A 19,524-nucleotide genomic window follows, 5' to 3' on the forward strand; every position below is an offset into this window, starting at 1 on the left:
CTATTTACGAAGTACTGCGACAGTTTCGGCAGTGTTCGCGCGTTTGATGTACGTTCGCTCCATTCGCGCTTAACCTAAATAGTGTTTTTTACGGGAAACAATTATATTCGTTCCTTTGATTAAAATACGTTTTTAATTAAAAATTTAGGTTGTGTATGATTAAGTATACATATTTCGCTTGTATTGTATCTACTAGTGCATTTGTTTGTGCAGTTAAACAGAGTGTATTACAGTTTCCAGTGCAATTATCTATCAATTTAAATTACTTTTAATATAGAATACGATACCTACTAGTGGATGATAGGAGAGAAGAAACGATTTTTCTCAAATCTATTTACATTTTATTAATTAAAATATTATTGGGATATTGTGAAATACTCAAAATTATTTGTGATTATTGTACGAATAAACGTGTCCCAGTTAAGCCTGGCGCTGCAAATCGACCATTAAATATTCCGATATAGGGGAGAGCTCGCATTACGGTTACTGTTTGTTGTTTGGAGCAGGAATCTACTTTGTTTAACGGTGTAACCGGAAGTTAATATAGTTGTCCGCTTTATCGTCCAAGAGACATTGTGAAAAACAATAAGGGTGTGTGGGTACCTGAAATTATGGTTTCAAGACGGACGGAAAAATTCGTACAAGATCGAACGTATTGCTTGGAATTCCGAGACTCGATTTGACTTATTATATATTAACCCTTTACACTCGACTGTCGCCTCTAAAACGACAAAATATATGGAAAATTAGAAATTCCGAATGCAAAGGGTTAACAGAACTATCATAATACAGACTAACATAACAGAATATCGAGATCTTGCCCGATTATCGTATCAAAAAAAAATATAATTCATTGTGTATAAATTGTGGATACTCTGTATAAATAGTCATTTTACTAAATTTAATTGTAAATATTTCATATTTTATTAATCACATCAGTTATCTAAGTGTTTTAAATTTAACTTAAAACTATTAAATATTACATTTTAGAAATTTGAAATGTTTGAGGATATACAAATGTGATTGAACTTGTTTCCTAGCGTACATGGATTTTATAACATTTTCACTTCAACAGAATGAGGATAAATAAAACGTACGGCTCTCTAAATCTTTTAATTCTACACTGTTAAATCTTTTCAGATTCTGTCTAATCTTTCTCATTAAATTTCGTTGACTGAATATGTATTATTCTAAATACTTAATTAATTGTATATAAATTAATTTGAAAAATGCTTGACTTTTTCAAGGATATATATATATACAGACATATATACGTGTACTGTGTATAACCATATATACCTATACTATATACGACACTACGAGTATTCGCTGAAGAAGATAACCTATTCATTTCACACAAAATAAATTTTTTTTACATATTACATTTGCATTACTGTGCTAATGATTAAAAAGTGAAGAAATTTAGTTAAACGTTTTGACATTTAACGGTATAGAGATGTAATATAACGTTTTAGTTTAAGAAATGCATTAGAAGAGGTTATCTGAAAGCTTATTACAAGTTCATTATATATAATAGATGCGACCGATCATATACATGTTCAATTGCCATTGTGTTTCGAAGATATTTAACCAGTTTAACGTATACAATAATGACTTCACATGGAAATACGCGTAGTATCGTGCATCTGTAAAATGGTTTACGTGTAATTTAAATCGATGAACATCGAGAAAACATCTGTTTTGTGCATGAAAATTGTAATGTAAATCATTAATTAATATTTAAACGAATGACAACATTAAATACATGTGGTTAATTTCTTTTATCTAGAAGGAAGGAGATACAAGACACCACCAGGATATGAGAAGTGAAGTAAACAATAAAATAACTGTTTTCCTGATTAGTTGTATAATTGTGATAACACCAATGTATATTTACCAAATGGGAAACGAAAGTGCATTAGCCACTGTAAAAGATCATTTATTCATGTTATTAACTTTTAATATGTTATTCATGACTGTAGATCTTTTGATGAAATTTTTCCAAAACTGGTTTTTCGATGAGTCTTTTGAAAGTGTTGTTACAACAAAAGACACATTTCAGTTATCGTTCATGATAATCTATTGTGTTCACATAATAATTTTTATAATTATCATTGTTAGTAGATACGAAGAGTTTTGTAACAGCTTAAACAAACTGAATATATTCAGAAGCATTGTTTGTGGTGTGTTCTCGTTTGTGCTCCTGAAGATTATGAACTTCCTTAAATGGAAAAGTGAACATATTTCTATGATTGATGCGATGCAGGGTCTGGATTATGGAACTGGTATGGCATTCAGTTATTATTACGGATATTTGAGACTTGTACTGCCTTCTACTGGTACTCTTCATAAAGGTCTGGTAGAAAAAATTGAGAACATCGAAGATAGCCATAACATAACGTTGGCTACTCACAAATTATTGATTTTAATTCCTTCGTCGTCATATATTCCACCAGATTTAAAAGAAGCTTCTTATAAGTGGATGGAAAGTGTAGTTGAGTTAGAAGAAGAACAACGCGATCGAGCGGGAGTAAAGGGAAGGAAGTATCGTAATAATGTGTATAAAATTTATCAGAATGGTGTGAGATTAAATTCCAAGCCTCTCTATGTAGTGGCAGAGGGTGCTACACCTCTGGTAACATTCTACGAAGTTCTAAAACATAATCATACTGAGACGAATGTCTACCAGAAGTATAACAGAGATATTATAAAAAGTTTCTATAAAAAATTGAAATATTTAATAGATAACGACCCAGAATGTACAGATATCTGTGAATTAATTTATTATAATGATTATAATGATAACGGTACCAAAGTTAATGTTGCACAAGTTATTATAAACAGGTTATCTCAAATTTATGGTCCAGAGCACACTTGACACTATAAATACACAGTTGACAATCAGTATGAAACTATGTTAGTTAAGAAAAAATAAAAGTTTTGTAATTAGATTATTATAATGAGTGATTATTATAAGTGCTCGAAACTATACTATGTAAAAATTACACAATGACAAGTTTTATTAATATAAATGTACAGATTAATTTCTAAATTGTTATAAATTGTAATAAATGAGACCAAAAAGTATCCTCCATTTTACTAAATTTTAGTCCATCATATATAAACAGAAAACTAGGATACATACATGTATTTTAGAAGTAAAGAAGCAATCGTGAATAATACAAATAGCTATGAAAAATTTCACCTCAATGTGGACATGTAAAATAAATATAGGAAATAACCTGAAAATTATCTATGAAGTGTCTGTGTGTAATGTCAAAATATTATTTATTAATAATGATACCAATTTTTGCAATACAGTATATAAAATAATGCATTTATTGTAATATTTCTATTTATCTTCACTGACGACTAATTGGATGAATTATTATCACTGTGTCAATTATATTTAATATTGTCAGATGACACTGTTTTGAAACTTATACCTACATATAAGGTGTCCGATAGTGCATTTATACAGAAAGGTACATTACTAATACATTTTCCTTATTTAAATTGATTATTACTATTCACAGAAATGGCTGATACAATGTAAACACATTGCAATCACAGATTCTTTTTACATATCCATTTCAAACTGTTCCGCAGTTTCCTCAATCACTGGGGTATCTGTAACACATTACATGCAAAGATTTGATTAGATATATTATTTTATTTATTTTTTCATTTAAACACATAGTCAACTATATTTTATCCATATTCGGGACACATTGTAGCAGTCAATTGAATTAATGGTTTCTTAATTTGTTAACGAATGTTTTATTGTAATAATTACGAGCAAAAAATATTAAATCATATATGTACTCACATATATGATTAGTATGGACACTTTGTAATTGTATATTTTACATTACTGCCGGATAAGAATATATATATACTTTTTGAATTTTATTTAAACAATTACATGTACATACAAGTGACAGAAAAAAATACAATCTGTTACTTTTGTTTTTAACTTTTATCATTAACCGCATCACAACTAGCATGTATCAAAATGATAGATATACAAGTATATAGAAAAATGAAAATATAATAGGTCAAGTGTTATAATTACACTGCAAATTTAATAAAATTTAAAAAGATTTCAGTTTCTGTAAATTAACCTATAAAATTCTATATTTCTATGAACGTCCACATTGTAGTTACGACTTTAAAGTAATTTTACATCTCCGACCACAAAGTCAATTACAGGATACTAACCTCTGTTAGTTTGAGTTTTCACAGGTGCTGTACTGTTCAAAGGTGTGTTTTTCAGTAATTCCGCTGGTATAGATGATATATTCTGAGGTGGTGTTCGAGAGATGGGAGAATTTTGTAAATTCATCAAGAAATCACGTTCATAAACTATGCGGGTACCTGTACAATTTATATTTGTGCAAATTAATTCTTTTTACATTTTTCTACGAAACCAGTCATTCATTCATGATTGTCAATACTCTCTCGCCTGATAGATTTTTATCTTCCTTATGCAAACGTCAAAATTTTAAGTGGCAATTCTACATTCCAAACTAGGACGGAAATCAAGAAAACAAAATTGCGTAAAGGCTTCGTTTCCGGGTTATTGTTGCAAATATGAGTGAAAAATATCTGATACAACAGATTAGACTAAATAATATGTAAATAAATTATTTTTCTGAAGCAATTATTAATTTTTTATAGTGATTTAACTTTTAGATCTAATAAAAATCGTGTACTACTGGGTAATGAGGTTTTTTAGATAACCATTCTTCCATTATATTTGATTTGTCATTTGCTATTGTAATAAGGCAATAAAAATGTTAAATAATTTAGAAGCTTTGAAAATTATGTATAGTTAAATGTATTTAAGTGGTTCAAACTAACACTGTAATTCAGAGTTCTAATTAAACCTTAATTATTAAAACTGAAATGACACAGATATGTCATACTATATCTTATAACTTAACAATTATAGTAGTGTGCAGAAAATATATTACATAAGTGCGTTACTGCATTGATCTACCAAAAATTGAATCAGTGTGTACTTACCAATGCAAATGAATATGTGATTTCATTAAATGTTTCTTTATCTCCTTTTATCTGCAGCTTTTACAAAATTATAATAACAATTATAATTATAGAATAATATTTTATTTAAAATTAGTTTAATTACAAATATTTACAAACTTCCCCTTGTATACATGCACACTATACACTGACCTATTAAGATGTGTATTGATAATATATTAATAAAGAAATACAAACTTTTTAATAATTATATCGCTCAAAAGTTATGATCAATTGCAAGAGATGTCTATAAGCACAATAATTTTGATTAGTCACTTCAGTAATTAATTAATGCGATACACATAGAGTCATTCAGAGTGTTCAATAACAGGTGCCAAAAAATTTAAGGGGTGATTCTATATAATAAAATAAAGACAAAAATTAAGAGTTACAGAATTACTGTTTTTAAAAATTAGAGTAACATCTGCCTGAAACTAGGGAATCCACAGACAACTCGCAAGTACAGGACGCTGAAGAGAGGGGCCTATCTACCTTTGCGAATAAACCCGGTTTCCACTAGGGGAAAAAGTGGGGTAGACGAAGGGCCCTCTACCATTTAATTTTGAGAGTTACTGAAATTTATGCCAAATTAACATTCGGTTTAACATTTATTTCAGTACTTGAAATAAATTTTGCCAAATGGCATAAGGAAAGGGCTATCTACCATTTGGTCTTGGGAATTACTGAAATTTATGCTAAATTAATATTCAATTTAACATTTGTTTCGGTAACTGAAATAAATTTACCAACTGGTAGAAGGCCCTTCTCTTACGCCACTTTTTCCCGTAGCAGAAACCGAATTTGCTCGTGAGGGTACACTTAAGAGCAAACTCGGGCTTCCACTAGGGGAAAAAGAAATGTAGGGGTAAGGGCCTCCTATCGTTTGATAAATTTATTTCAAGTACCGAAATAAATGTTAAGTTGAATGTTAATTTGACATAAATTTCAATAATTCTCAATACTAAATGGTAGGAGGCCCTTTCCTACGTTACTTTTTCCTCTAGAGGAAGCATTAATCGGCTTGACGTATAATGCCCCACAGTTGCCCACAGTTTATAAAAAACCATCGATCATAAAACACGTAACTTTCGTTATTCCAAGTGCACTGTTGTCAGAATTTGGTCACTTCTAGAAGTCCCATATAATGTGACTGGGTTTAGTGAAAACGAAGGTGGTTGAAATGCAGACACAAGAATGACACAAGAATGACCAGATATGGATCCAGATTGGATGATTGGATTTTGGCTCGTGAGGAGTAATAGTAGTTTCATGGAGTAGGTAGATTTAATGCTGTGCAAGAAATTCCTATAGCAAGGGCAAATAGATATCGTCAAAATTCCGACAGTTCTATAATATGTTTGTGGTCCCTACCAACTTTTTACAGCAACTGTAGACTCCTTTCTTCAGTTGCCTTATGCTCGCTAGTTGTCCGCAAATTGCCGAATTTCAGGCAGTTTTCATCTTCATTTTTAAATGCTTATAACTAAAGAACAGATGCTCAATGACAATTTTGTTATTCTTGATTTTTGTCTTATTTTATTATACATGGAAGATCTATGATATCTTGTCTATAGTGCTATTCATTTAAATAGCCTTAGACAAAAATATGTTACTTCAGATAAATACATGAATTGAACAGATTATCGATAAACTATGGTTTTTTTGTCCTAAAAATCAGTTTAGATAAACTGGACAATTATACATATTATTATCAAAATCTGTGAAAGGAAGAACAAATTCTTTACCATTGTCTCTTATTTGTTGGTTTTATTATAATACAGGGAAAAATTTTCTATATTGGAATCATTGAATTAATAATTGTGGCTTGGAAACAAGATTCAAAAAAATCTTTAAGTATTCTTGAGTATGTGGTTGAGGAAGTTGATAATGTTGTAAGGCAACATAATTAGATTTTGTCATCATGACAGTGTCCTAATATACTCAACACCTATGACGGAAGACTGATTTCATATTAAAAATGTTGAACTTATAACACAATCAACTGTGTCTCTAAAAACTTCAAATTACAAATATTTTGTTATTTATCTTTTGAAATGACACTTGAAGAGTTAAAGAGATACACATGTTTCATTCATAATTGCACCTAATTTAAATATTTCTCAGCTTCCAATGAAATATGTAATAAATATAATACAAATAAAAAAACCACGAGCCTTATCCTTTTATATTATCTGTAATGTATTAACCCTTGCCCTGCTGATGCTAGGTCATTTTTGATCCAAGTTTATCTCTAAAATGTAGCTGAGAAGACAACGTATATTGTGTGAAATATCTGAGTCACATATGCAAACAGCATAAGATAAAAGAAAATATTATTTTATGTATACACTGTATATAAACAAAATAGGTAATATATTTATAGAATTATTATATTTCTTTAACAAGTTTTGTTTTCTAATATCTCATAAATATTCAATGAATATTGAATATCTAAAGAGAAATTTAACATTATATAAAATGAAAACTTTAATACAAGTTAAAAGTAATCCCACATTGCTCTACCACACCTATGTTTTATGGTCTGCTGTTATATGGTTAAAAGAAGAGAAAAGGCTTTTGAAGTGAACAGTATTAGATCTGAATTAACCGATGCAAAAATTGACAAAAGGAGATTTAGGACTGTCCCAAGCTAATTTCAGTGAAACTGTGCAGAATGGCGATTAGATATGTGTACAAACCATTAGTTAAATTTTAGCCATACACTTTTGAGTAAATAAAGTTTAATGTTTAGAAAAATCGACTGGATTAGTAAATATATAGCACATTTTTCCTAACAACTAGTTTGGTTTTCCAAGTCTAGACGTTGTAAATGACAGTTTACTCATGTACAAACTATATTTTTGCTACATATATGCTCATTTTATATTCATATTAACATGATTCAATTTATGCTACTAAAAGTTTCATAATATAATTATATTCAACATATTTTAAGTAGACAAATAAAACAAAAAATACGTTTACGCAGACGTGTACTGGAGTAAATACGACAACTCCCCCTTGGTATTTCTAAGGTTAAAGTTCCATGCTGACTGTATCAGCAAACAAGATTATATTAATGAAAAACAAAAGCACTGACCTCCGGGTGTGGTTGAAAAAAGCGTTCCGCCAGGGGTGGACGAGTAATCAGCGGGTAACTGACTAGGATCAGTGAACAGTATTTTTTTCAAAGGTATACTTTGGCTCTGAGTAGCCTGCCTAGCGATGGGTGATGCAGACATGCTTGATTTTTAGGTTTCTTTGCACAGAGAAAAAAAAAGTATATTTAGTACGAGAAATTACGTGGAAAATAATAAGAAGATTTATGAACGATTCGTCCGTTCTGTTGACAACGAATCGTACTGCGTAATTCGTGAAAAACGACACGTTCTCCGCTCCGATTTTAAACTAGATATAAATACTGTAAGACTGTAAGTTAAGTAAAAAGTAAACAGAAAATCGGCCCGCGAGTTTACAGGTTTTATGCCCGCGATTTTTAAACACTATTATGGTCTATGTTTAAAATAAGTTTGAGCAAATATAAACACGTACGTAGACTATGAAAACGAACCTGAATCGCGTTCAACAATTCAAAGACTCATTAACACCACGCGATAAGTAATTGTTTTATGTAAGTTCACCACTTTTCCCTCTCCTCCCGGAGCTTCTAAAAAACTGTGGAAATATTCAGAGAAGTGTTCTCAGCGACGTCTACGAAACGGAACGGAACAAACATGCCAGGCCTGGTAACTGCTGGTAACTTCCAGACACTATCAGGCACTATCATAAACAATATCAAACAATATAATGTTCGAGGCACAATACAACCACAACGGCGTTTTATTTAAAACTATCACTAAATTGGATAATAATGTACCCTCACGAGCAAACTCGGCTTCCACTAGGGGAAAAAGTAACGTAGGGAGAATTATTGGAATTCATGCCAAATTCACATTCAATTTAACATTTATATCAGTTGTTGAAATAAATTTATTAAATGGCGGGAGGCCCTTACCCTTCGCCATTTTTTCCCTTAGCGAAAGCAGAGTTTGCTCGCGGGTGTACAATCGGTCGGTATCTTCGATTTTCTTCAAACTTTAATATATCGAAGGGGGCTCTCTAAAAAGGCAAAATATTTTAAAAAAGTCACAATGTTGAAAATTATTTTTTTTTATTAAACGAGTTCTAACCAACTCTGATCTGTATATAATGCTTTGAAAATAAACAATTAAATAATTCTTTCACTTAATCTGCATTTATAATGACGTGTAGGTTAGATTTCGGTTACAAAGTTACCTTGAAATTAAATGTACTTATAATTGTTTGCGACATTTTTTAAAATGATAATTTTGCCTTTTAGACAGCCCCTTTCAACATATTAAAGTTTGAAGAAAATCGGAGATACCAACCGAATTGTATACTATTACCCTAAGTGGAAATATTTTTACTTGTTTACTTCAAAACTTATGCGCGACATTCGAATATGTTCCTCAAATAAATTATTAGAAAATAACGAAATTATTGCTTCAACTTAATCCTCATTTCTCGCTCTAACTCCACGTTCAGTTATTACTTATTTGGCGTTTAGTGTATATATATATATATATATATATATAAATCATTATTTATTGGTTCTTTTAAATTATCAATTAACATTTTGATTAGATTTAAATCTAATCCATAATCGAAACCAATTAGTAGATGTGCATCCATAATTTTTTTTATTTCAATATAATATTTTGTAAATAACACTCGGCAGTATCACCATGCTGTTCAGCAGAACAGCAAAACTGATCACCGTTTTGAATTCGCAACGGTGTTGTATCCAGACTGCATAATCCAGTTGTATCAAATTGTATCTTCTGAACTCAGCCATTGTGGTGTTCAATGTAATGCGGGGGACATGTTTTGTGTTGTTTTGTGAAAAAAAACTAATTGAAAATAACATTGTACAAATAAGTTTCTTAGGATTTGAGTTATTATATTTGTAGAATTAATTTTTCCTAACGACGAAAATTCTACTTCTAATTATATTTGAGTAATATTTGAAATTTGCTAACTCTCAAAATAGCTGTTGATTTTTAGACAGTGATGTTTCGATATTAAGTTTCTCGGTTTTTTAACTTAACTGTTTATATCGGACTGTATACAGTGCTTGTTTAATCGTTATAATACACGAAAAGGTAAGAAGTATTAAGTCATATTAGGTTAGTATAATATACACATGTGGAATCATTTCTACATACATGTGTATACAATTTCTCTTATCTGTATAAATTGTTATAAACATTATAGAGTACTCTTGGTCAATGGAGGAAGTTAAAAAAAGATTGGATCTGCTTCATTGCAGTCAATCACAAAATTTATTAAGGGATTTAATGTTCAGAGATTTGGGATTTTGTATGGTACATAAACCTAGTACACAATTAAAATCAGCGGCTGAAACAAATCTTGTGTTGAAAAATTATAAGGAATTGGTAAGTCTTGTGTATTGTTACAAAGCCAAAATCTTCCTTTGTGGAAACAAATTTCTTCTACACTGTAAATGATTTTGTAATTTTTTAACTTTTCCTAGAAATGTAACTTACCTGGAATTCCTAGAACCACATTTTTAATGGTTTTTAGTCCAGATGGGTAAGAAATCTAATAATTTTAGTATATTACAATTTGGAATACAACAAATAATATGTTAAAGCAATGTGGGAAATGTCATTTTAGGACTAAAATGGCATCAACACACGGCGATCACAATGTGTATATTACTGAAATTGCAACTCTTAAAACTGTTCAAACATTATCTGGTCATCCACGTACTCCATGGTCCATTGCATTTTATCCCGCTTCTAGTCACATTTTGGCTTCTGGTTGTTTAGGTGGTCAAGTTCGTGTTTGGGATTTAAACGTTTGTATTCATTATAGCAGAATAATATTTATATACTGCAATTATATTTCGATAATTTGTCTAAGAATGTTTATGACTATATCTTGTCACGCATAAATGGCTTTTTGCAAAGTTCTACAGAATCAAATTGTTTTTGTACAATTGTTAAAGGTAATTCTAATTTCAGAAATAGAAAATTAATAATCACTGTTATTTGATTTTGTGAAATTCATTCGTAGTAAAAGTAAGGCTATATTCATGAGCAGTTTTACAAACATAAAAGCGTAAACACAATATTAGAATAGTTATTATTTGTAATATACTTTATTAAAATAGGGTGGTAGTAAAGTTTGGATTACCAAAAATCAGAAACCTATAGCTTCTCTTGTTTTTCATCCAACTGAAAGGTTACTTGTTATAGCAACATCTAACAAAATATATTTTTGGGATTGGACTGTATCTGAACCTTACGTTGTTGCAATGACCGGAACATATGAAGAGAAAGTAAGGTGAGCTATAATAAATCGAAGTGTATCGGGAACTATGTACTTTGACATTCCCTTCGTCAAGAAAGTCTTAAAATTTACTTAATTTAAAAAAAAAGTCAATAGCGTGCTTCATGTTGTATGTGTATTTCAGATATGTGGCGTTTGACAATTTAGGATGCAAATTGATCACAGGCATTTCAAATATTCCACAAAGGCTAGAAACATTTGAAAGTGGGCAGTATGTATATTACACCTGAATCTAATTTTTTAACTCACTATGTGTTTTGTAATATATGCATATGCCTTACAAAAGTCAATCTGATCAATACCGTTTTCTATAAATTTCTTAATTGTAGTATTTTGAATATAATCCTTATTGTGTATGTTATGCCTGGCAATATTAAGTAGTCTCAAATAATTTACATTCGTACACATGTATCAAGTCGAATTTAAAACACCTATATTTATCATATTAGCAACCTCTTTTAATTTTTATTTTATCGTGTTGATCAGTTTGGCTAGCGTGTAGCTCATAACATTAATAACGAAAATTTAATATTTATATAATGCACGAAATTGGAATTTTGTGTCTAATCCTGTTTATAAGCAAACTTATTGGCTTTAGACGTTTGCTTACAAACGAAACATAATAATAAACATATAGTAACATACTTTTGGAGATGGTGGAGGAAAACGGTACTTCTTTGCACAAACTGCAAATGGATTAAATAACGAGAATACTGAATGTAGAAATCAACCGCTTAATTCAAGTACAGAACGCTTTTCTCCTAATAAGGATAGTTCACAGAGTTCAACGAACATATTAATTTTAACCTATAATTTCTCGCGTAATAGGGTAAGAAATATCGAAGGTAAATATAATAACTGGCTTTCAAACTGTAAATTATCGATATTGGTAATATTAAATAATGAATAATATTTTATATCGCGTACAGGGTGTTCGAAAATGTTCTGTCACGGCCACCACAGCGTTATTCTACACCTCTGGATCGGTGAAGATTTTAAAGAAAATGTATCGTAAAATTCGAGGACATTCGAAATCGACGTATGATTGAGTCCTATCCCCAGCAGACTCACATGCTGGTGTGACGTTAAATGACTCATATGTTGAGTCACCAGTCACAAATGTATAATATCATGTAACTCGTATACAGACTCCTCTTGATTATCGTCCCAAACTTGGGTCCGCGTTGGGACAATCATCGTATAGGGGGAAATGCTTCAGACCCTCGTAAATTCGTTTTTTGCAAAAGAAAACAAAAGCGGAGGGGCAAGAAAGTATGCGCTTGACAGGTTTGACGGCCTTCCCCCTTAGTGATGGGGATAACATCTGGACAATAATCGTGTAGAACAAGCCTGACGATAATCGAGAGTAGTCTGTACGTCGATTTTAAATGTCCCTCGAATTTCGCGGTAATTTCTCGTAACAGATCTCCACCGATCGAGAGATGTAGAATAACGAATGGGGTGGCCGTGACATAACATTTTCAAGCATCCTGTACATCGCTATCCACCAAAAACATGGGATTGCTCGAATTATCTACCTTCATCTTTTCGTTTTCTCGAAATAGTACTTTCAATTGGATGCATGTAACAATTACAACGTCTTAAGTATGATGAAAAATGTATAATTGTTGTTTGATTAAGACCTCATTCCATACGTTTGGTTGCCATTGTATATTTATAAAAATATATCGTTACATTATTGTAAGTTATAGCTCATAAACATTAATAACCCCGATATAATTTATCCGTAATAAATTATATATTTTTTAGATATATTACATGACAATTATGTACCCATAAACAGTCGTCCTTTTTGTAGTTATCGTGTACAAGCATGGGACTTTTCCAACAAGGAAACACCTGACATTACCAATTGTAAATATCTCATTTTATGTAGAATAAGTCATTACTATATGTCTATTAAATAGACGTAATACTTATTCTGTATTTTTAATGTTGCTGTATTTTAGACAACAAAAACATTGTTGTCCGAGAATGCGGAATTTCCCATGATGCTACCATAGAAATTTTTTTGGATGGAAAACTATTAATAGCTGTGCTCCCATTACTTCGATCGCCTGTCCTGGAGACTATTTTAGGTAAGTAATCTATTTACAGTGATACATACGATAAATGTTTTCTTAAACGATGAAAATTCATGCAGAACAGTTCACCTAAGATGTTAACATTTCCATTCTAAGAGAATATCAGAGATGTACTATTAAAATGACTATTTATTCCAGTTTTGATTATAAACAATTTACGCATTTATTTCTTTTAATTATATTTTCTGACAATTTTTCTCACTTTGGATAGATCAACTTCTATGCATGATAATATAGCGTGTCCCTAATATAACATGTTTTTTTTTAGAAGTTTATAGTTTACAATGGGAAACATTAGGCGAAAAAATATATTCAGCGAAAATACCTGAGTACGCCGTTTCTGTTTCAATTTCCCCGACGCAGCAATATCTTTTAGTCGGTCTCACGAGAAATCGCGATTTGAAGAAACATATTCCTATGGCTTTAATTTACCAATTAATAGACAAGGAGAGCCAAAGTGAGGAACAAATGTCCAGTGAAACCGATGCTGAATTTAATTCGCATGAATCAGCGGCGGACGATATGGAAGATAGTTTGAGTATTAAAAATAAAAGAAGGTTTGGATTAGGTATGGTGCTCATTCGAGAGTTACTGCACAACGAGAAAGACATTAAATGCCCGAGTATAAATTGTATTAAATGGATGCCACAGCCTGGACAGGGAATGGTTTATGCTACCAATACTGGAGGATTAAATATTCTTTATTAATTTGTATGTATTATGTGTCTAGTGTGTATTTATAAGAACCATGTATATACTGTCAGGGGCATTGCTATTCATTCGTGATGTAATAGCCACCTTTCCTTTATGCTCGCATCATTCTTCCATTTGGAAACTATACCTTGTTCCTCGAAAGAAGAGACCTAAAGGTGCGCTCGAAGGCAGCGTTGCCAGGGGGATTCCCTATCGTCATAGGGACAAGGAACGTCACATGCAGCTATACAGGGTGTAACAATAATGTTGAAGGACCCGGAAATGGAAGACTCTTAAGGTGATTTGAAATAAGTTTTTCCTTAGCAAAAATGTTATTCGAGGCTTTCTTAACGAGATTCTGAGGAAAAACCCCGACCAATCAGAGCGCGAGTCTGCCGACCGAGTTTCCGCGGTAACAATGACTACCAATCGCAGCGCGTAATCAACGTTACTGCTGGTACTCGACCGCAAAACTCGCGCTCTGATTGGTTGGGGTTTTTCGTTAATATCTCGTTAAGAAAGCCTCGGATAACATTTTTGCTAAGGAAAAACTTGTTTCAAATCACCTTAAAAGTCTTCCATTTCCGGGTCCTCCAACATTTTTGTTACACCCTGTATACACTAAACGACTTATGCAAACCATGCTAATACTAACATAAACAAAAGCGTAATATCGCGTTCCCAACACAAATATACCTCCTTTACTGCTCCTTATTAGGTCGCTCGGTCTTTAGGCGGCCATGTTTTTTCTACTTCTGGCAACGTTGCTCGACACTGTAGCAATCAGCCACTACCTACCGCAGACATCTTATTCCAAAAAACAAAGTATATAGTTTTTCATACATCTGGCTTGATAACACGACTGATACAGCAGTTGCTTCAAGCTTCTGTTCTACTCTATACAGGGTGATTCTCTCGATAAGGACCCCAAAGAGAGTAGCCGCCGGTAGCAGACGTTATAATCTTTCGATCGATCAACTCCGCGACATCAAAGCCCCTGTGTCATCGGCGGCTATTGTCACGGAATCTGTTGTATATTGTGCATATCTCTGAAATAAAAATGATGCGATGGCTACTCATTTTAGGGTCTCTAACGAGAGAATCACCCTGTATAATAATATAGAAAAATAGGTACTGATTACGTTCATGAACTATCATCGTATATTTCAACGCAATGAGATTGTAAACTCTTATGATTTCACGAATATTAACAATTTGAAGGTTATTAAACAAAATGAACATGCATCAAGAATCGTACTATTTGGTACTATTCCTACAGACGAGCTAGGTATAAGAATTATATGGAGTTGTAATAATTATATCTCGTCTGTACTATTATAAACTGTATGGTGCTAGGGTTGAATCGATACCGCCAATGTATCGATACTTTTACTTATTGCTGGTATCCCAGTCAGCTAAACCTGCAAAGCCAAATTTTGTCCAATGCCTGTTGTAAAGTTATGGCTATAAGTTTGATGCAAGATTTGCTATAAACAACTTGCGCGCACATTGGCAGCAAATTGACAGCAACATATGCAGCAAATGGCTTGCGCGAACCTTGTTCCGGTTTTGCTCTCAATTTGACATAGGTCATGTTGCAAGACTTTCTGCCAATTTGCTTAACCATTTTGTTAGCTGAAACTAATGGCTATGGTTTTTTAGACAACTTTTATCACTTATATTGCTGGCAATTTGCTCGAAACTTGTACACAACTGGTTATCAGGGTATTGTATGAAGGTATCAATAGTTACTCGATATCGCAACAAAAGTATCGAATTATATTTTTCTAATCTTGTTAGCAAACACTAAAATTGAAAGAAAATAAACCACAGGAGTATACTTTATGTATTTATTAAAATATTTAATATAAAATATAGAACATATACACAAACATATGTATAAACTATATAATATTGGGAAGCCCCTTATTTTTATGAAAACAAAGGAATAAATAAAGATTCATCAGTAACATAAACAATTCCTTTATTAATGATAAAAGTAAATGTCAGTCTTTAACTTTGCAAGTAAATTAAATTTGTTAATTTAAGTATGTAGTAAAATATTTAATTGCGGAGGTAGCATGCATATTGGAGGAGATTATGTCAAACATAACATAAATAGATGGTAGATGGAGATGCTGCAATAAACAATACAGGAAATCTTGTTCTACTATATTTGAAAATACCATTATTGAATTATATGACATTCTTAAATGCAACATTAGTGTGTGATAATGGAAAATGATACCCACAAGTACATACTATTTACTATGATGAGTGATGAAGACTGATAAAAAAAATGATGATTTTTGCATAATTTTATTAATATCGAATAAAATGATGCACGTAAAGCTGTACATTAATACTTTTCTAAATATTAATATGTTATTACTCACTAATGAGTTTTGAGTAAATGACATAGATATTATTGGAAACAATGACATTTACATAACTAAAACTATCCATCATCATACAGTAAGCTATGTAGTAATTCTGGTGTCTCCGGTTGTTTCAAGCAAAGAGACACTTTTTCCTGCAAGTTTGTAGAGTATTTGCTTTGTCCCAGTTGGTCGAGATCGCGATCTAGAATTGTTTCAATTTCATCGTCAATGTACAAAGGATTCTCATAAATTTTTGACACATATGAACTGCTCTGCTGTGTGGAATTTATGGTTTCATTTATTGTATTTTGTAACTCAGTCTCTGACATGTTAACTGTATTGTAATTATTTAATGTTGCCGGTACATCACAGTTAACTAACTGATCGCTATATTGAATTTGTCCTCTTAGTTCAGTTAAAGAACCAGGCAGTTGGTGGTACTTCATCTGGTGCACTTTTAGATTACTGGTTTGCGAGAACGTTTTCATGCAAAAATTACAATGATAAGGTCTCTCTCCAGTATGGCACCTCGAATGCCTTTGTAATTTGTATTTTGTTACAAATTGTTTACCACAATCTGTACAAGTAAAGGAGTTTGCTTCTATTTGTAAATTGTGATTGTTTGTAGATTTCTCCGCATCCATGTGAAAGTTTATCATATGAGATTTTAACGATACTTTATATCGAAACGATTGATGACAATTCGCGCATTGAAATTGTTTTTTTCCTTCGTGCCTTTCTAAGTGTTTCATTAATATTTCTTGTTGATTAAACGACATTCTACAGATCTATAAATAGTTATTGTAATATTAATAGAAGAAATGATATTTTTCATGTTTTTTAAAATACACAATAAGATTATTTGAATTTAATCGAAATATGTAAAATCGTTCAATTATATTACGAACATTACAAACAAATGGTCGTTGTCCAGTGTGAATTCGTTTATGTCTGTTTAAATGTGCCTGACACCTAAAGCTTTTGGCACATATTGGACACATACTCTTCCCTGTACCTTGTCTGCCTAAGGTAGATTTTGGTACTGTATCATTTTCTTTCAACTGACATAACATACTCTGAAAGTGAAATATTTCCTATGTTTAACTAATATATCAAATAACAGCTATAACTCGAAGAACAGACATATTGGGTTAGTAAAAAAGTAATTTTATTCTGTCATTTGAAAGCAACCAGTCGAAGGAAATCAGGTATCAAACATCACAGAACTCAGTGGAAAGATTAAATATTGATCATACCACACAGGTTTGGTATATTAGCACTTACTAGTTTCTAAACTCAATGTCTATGTGCCTCATTAAATGAAAAAAGAATTTAATCAAACAAGTTAATATTTTTATATTATTTTGTAACAAAGGATAAAAAATGGGTTACATATATAGCGATGTAATGAAAAAATAATTTTCTACTTATTTTCCATATTTCCCTAATATAGCTCTTTCCAACTATCATCTCTTTCAATCTTTATACAATCATTTAAAAGAAAAACGCATTAAACAATTTATAGGAAGCGAATATATGCATTAAAAAGTTGACTGAAAGATGACAGATCGTCACAAACAATCAAGGAAATTATATAGTCGATTTAACGAATTAATAGTACATGAAATTTTTATGTTTTATATTACTTTGTTGAAAAGAAAAAACTTTTCCACCAACCCAATAAGTAGCAATCATTAAATACCTCTGCAAAATCAATTTCCAAAGTTGGGGCAGTAAGTTGTTTTTGTACATTTGCTACCATTATATAAAACTCATCGAATGTGCAAAGCTTTTGTTCACAATCAATACAAACGTATTTCGAAAATGTATCGGAATTTGAAATATTTATCACCTATACAAAGAAATACGTTAACATTGTTCAATCGTTGATTTCATCATTGAGAAAGCATAATTTTATAAAGTACCTCTTTAGAGAAATATTTGTTTATAATAGACGTCAATACGGTTCCTTTAATTTTATCTGCCAATAGATCTGTACCCTGCTGCTTTCCTTTCCCACAAAGACGGCACAACTTTAAACTTGTTTTATGCAGCATCATTGTTTAAAATCGTTTTTGGTTTGTGTCACAGTTTTAATTAAATCAGTGGAACAGATTTTGTGGCCGCGATACGCGCTTTCGATCAAAGAACGTTATATATTTAATTGTTCATATATAACAGCAGTGAAAATCATGTTCGTCCATAATAAAAATTTTTACATTACATTCCTCTGCTACCTGCTGTATTAATTCAATCTAAATAGTGTATTTTTCAAACGAGTTCATACATACTAGTTTCATAAAAAACCTATCTAAATACAACGAGTAAACCTTTTCACAACTTGACGTACCGTATTCATGGTAACACTTGCTATGTGGTTCTCAATTGGATCGGTATCACATCGTTAGGGTTTACTAACCAATTATAAGTTAAAAATAAAATTTTTTTTTCACTTATCCTTTCGACTACATCTATTGTAATGTATAAAGAAATTTAAATGTTAATTAAGAACACCACTATGGCCACTCATGCTATTGTGACTGCATAATAAAACTCAATATAAAAAAATATCACTGATTACACTCTTTGAAAGGATATTTATTTTTTCCATTGAATACCACGCATAAGTGAGAGAACTCTCATTTCGACTAAATATTGTCAGGATTGTCACCTCACGAGCAAACTTGGCTTCCGCTAGGGGAAAAAGCACTGCAGGAGAAGGGCCTTCTATTACTTGGCCTTGGGAATTATTTAAATTTATGTCAAATTAACATTCAATTTAACATGATTTAACATTTATTTAGGTACTTGAAATAAACTTACTAAGTAGTGTGAGGCCCTTCCGCTACGTCACTTTTTCTCCTAGCAGAAGCCGGTTGCTCATGAGGGTAGCCAACATTACT

General features: G+C 31.6%; 4 protein-coding genes across 6 annotated transcripts; 2 read left to right on the forward strand and 2 right to left on the reverse strand.

Moving 5' to 3' along the window:
* Positions 1-2,188: 2,188 nt before the first annotated feature.
* On the forward strand, positions 2,189-2,878 carry LOC107185502 (stimulator of interferon genes protein). The gene has a single exon (XM_015573195.1). It carries the CDS (start codon positions 2,213-2,215, stop codon positions 2,876-2,878), a length of 666 nt encoding a protein of 221 aa, XP_015428681.1. The 5' UTR covers positions 2,189-2,212.
* A 447-nt stretch (positions 2,879-3,325) lies between these two features.
* LOC107185578 (eukaryotic translation initiation factor 4E-binding protein 2) lies at positions 3,326-8,759 on the reverse strand. Of its 3 annotated transcripts, none has more exons than XM_015573290.1 (4): positions 8,618-8,759; positions 8,147-8,305; positions 4,222-4,377; positions 3,326-3,630 (listed from the first exon to the last, which is right to left on the reverse strand). In XM_015573290.1, the coding sequence occupies exons 2-4, from the start codon at positions 8,286-8,288 to the stop codon at positions 3,581-3,583; spliced, it is 348 nt and encodes a 115-aa protein (XP_015428776.1). In that variant the 5' UTR covers positions 8,289-8,305; positions 8,618-8,759; the 3' UTR covers positions 3,326-3,580. The 3 variants fall into 3 exon arrangements, with proteins under 3 accessions (XP_015428776.1, XP_015428775.1, XP_015428777.1); XM_015573289.1 differs by having other exon boundaries at positions 8,599-8,759; XM_015573291.1 differs by lacking the exon at positions 8,618-8,759 and adding an exon at positions 8,410-8,476.
* Positions 8,760-10,125: 1,366 nt separating this feature from the next.
* Positions 10,126-14,397, forward strand: LOC107185504 (activating molecule in BECN1-regulated autophagy protein 1-like). Its single transcript, XM_015573196.1, has 9 exons — positions 10,126-10,229; positions 10,342-10,523; positions 10,622-10,680; positions 10,765-10,948; positions 11,264-11,436; positions 11,567-11,653; positions 13,262-13,317; positions 13,413-13,541; positions 13,816-14,397. The coding sequence occupies exons 2-9, from the start codon at positions 10,356-10,358 to the stop codon at positions 14,253-14,255; spliced, it is 1,296 nt and encodes a 431-aa protein (XP_015428682.1). The 5' UTR covers positions 10,126-10,229; positions 10,342-10,355; the 3' UTR covers positions 14,256-14,397.
* Positions 14,398-16,698: 2,301 nt separating this feature from the next.
* On the reverse strand, positions 16,699-18,705 carry LOC107185595 (zinc finger protein 84-like). Its single transcript, XM_015573315.1, has 4 exons — positions 18,547-18,705; positions 18,324-18,473; positions 17,530-17,697; positions 16,699-17,409 (listed from the first exon to the last, which is right to left on the reverse strand). The coding sequence occupies exons 1-4, from the start codon at positions 18,679-18,681 to the stop codon at positions 16,699-16,701; spliced, it is 1,164 nt and encodes a 387-aa protein (XP_015428801.1). The 5' UTR covers positions 18,682-18,705.
* Between the last annotated feature and the right edge of the window lie 819 nt (positions 18,706-19,524).

Source organism: Dufourea novaeangliae, unplaced genomic scaffold (assembly GCF_001272555.1).
Source record: "Dufourea novaeangliae isolate 0120121106 unplaced genomic scaffold, ASM127255v1 scaffold48, whole genome shotgun sequence".
Taxonomy (NCBI): Eukaryota; Metazoa; Arthropoda; class Insecta; order Hymenoptera; family Halictidae; genus Dufourea; species Dufourea novaeangliae.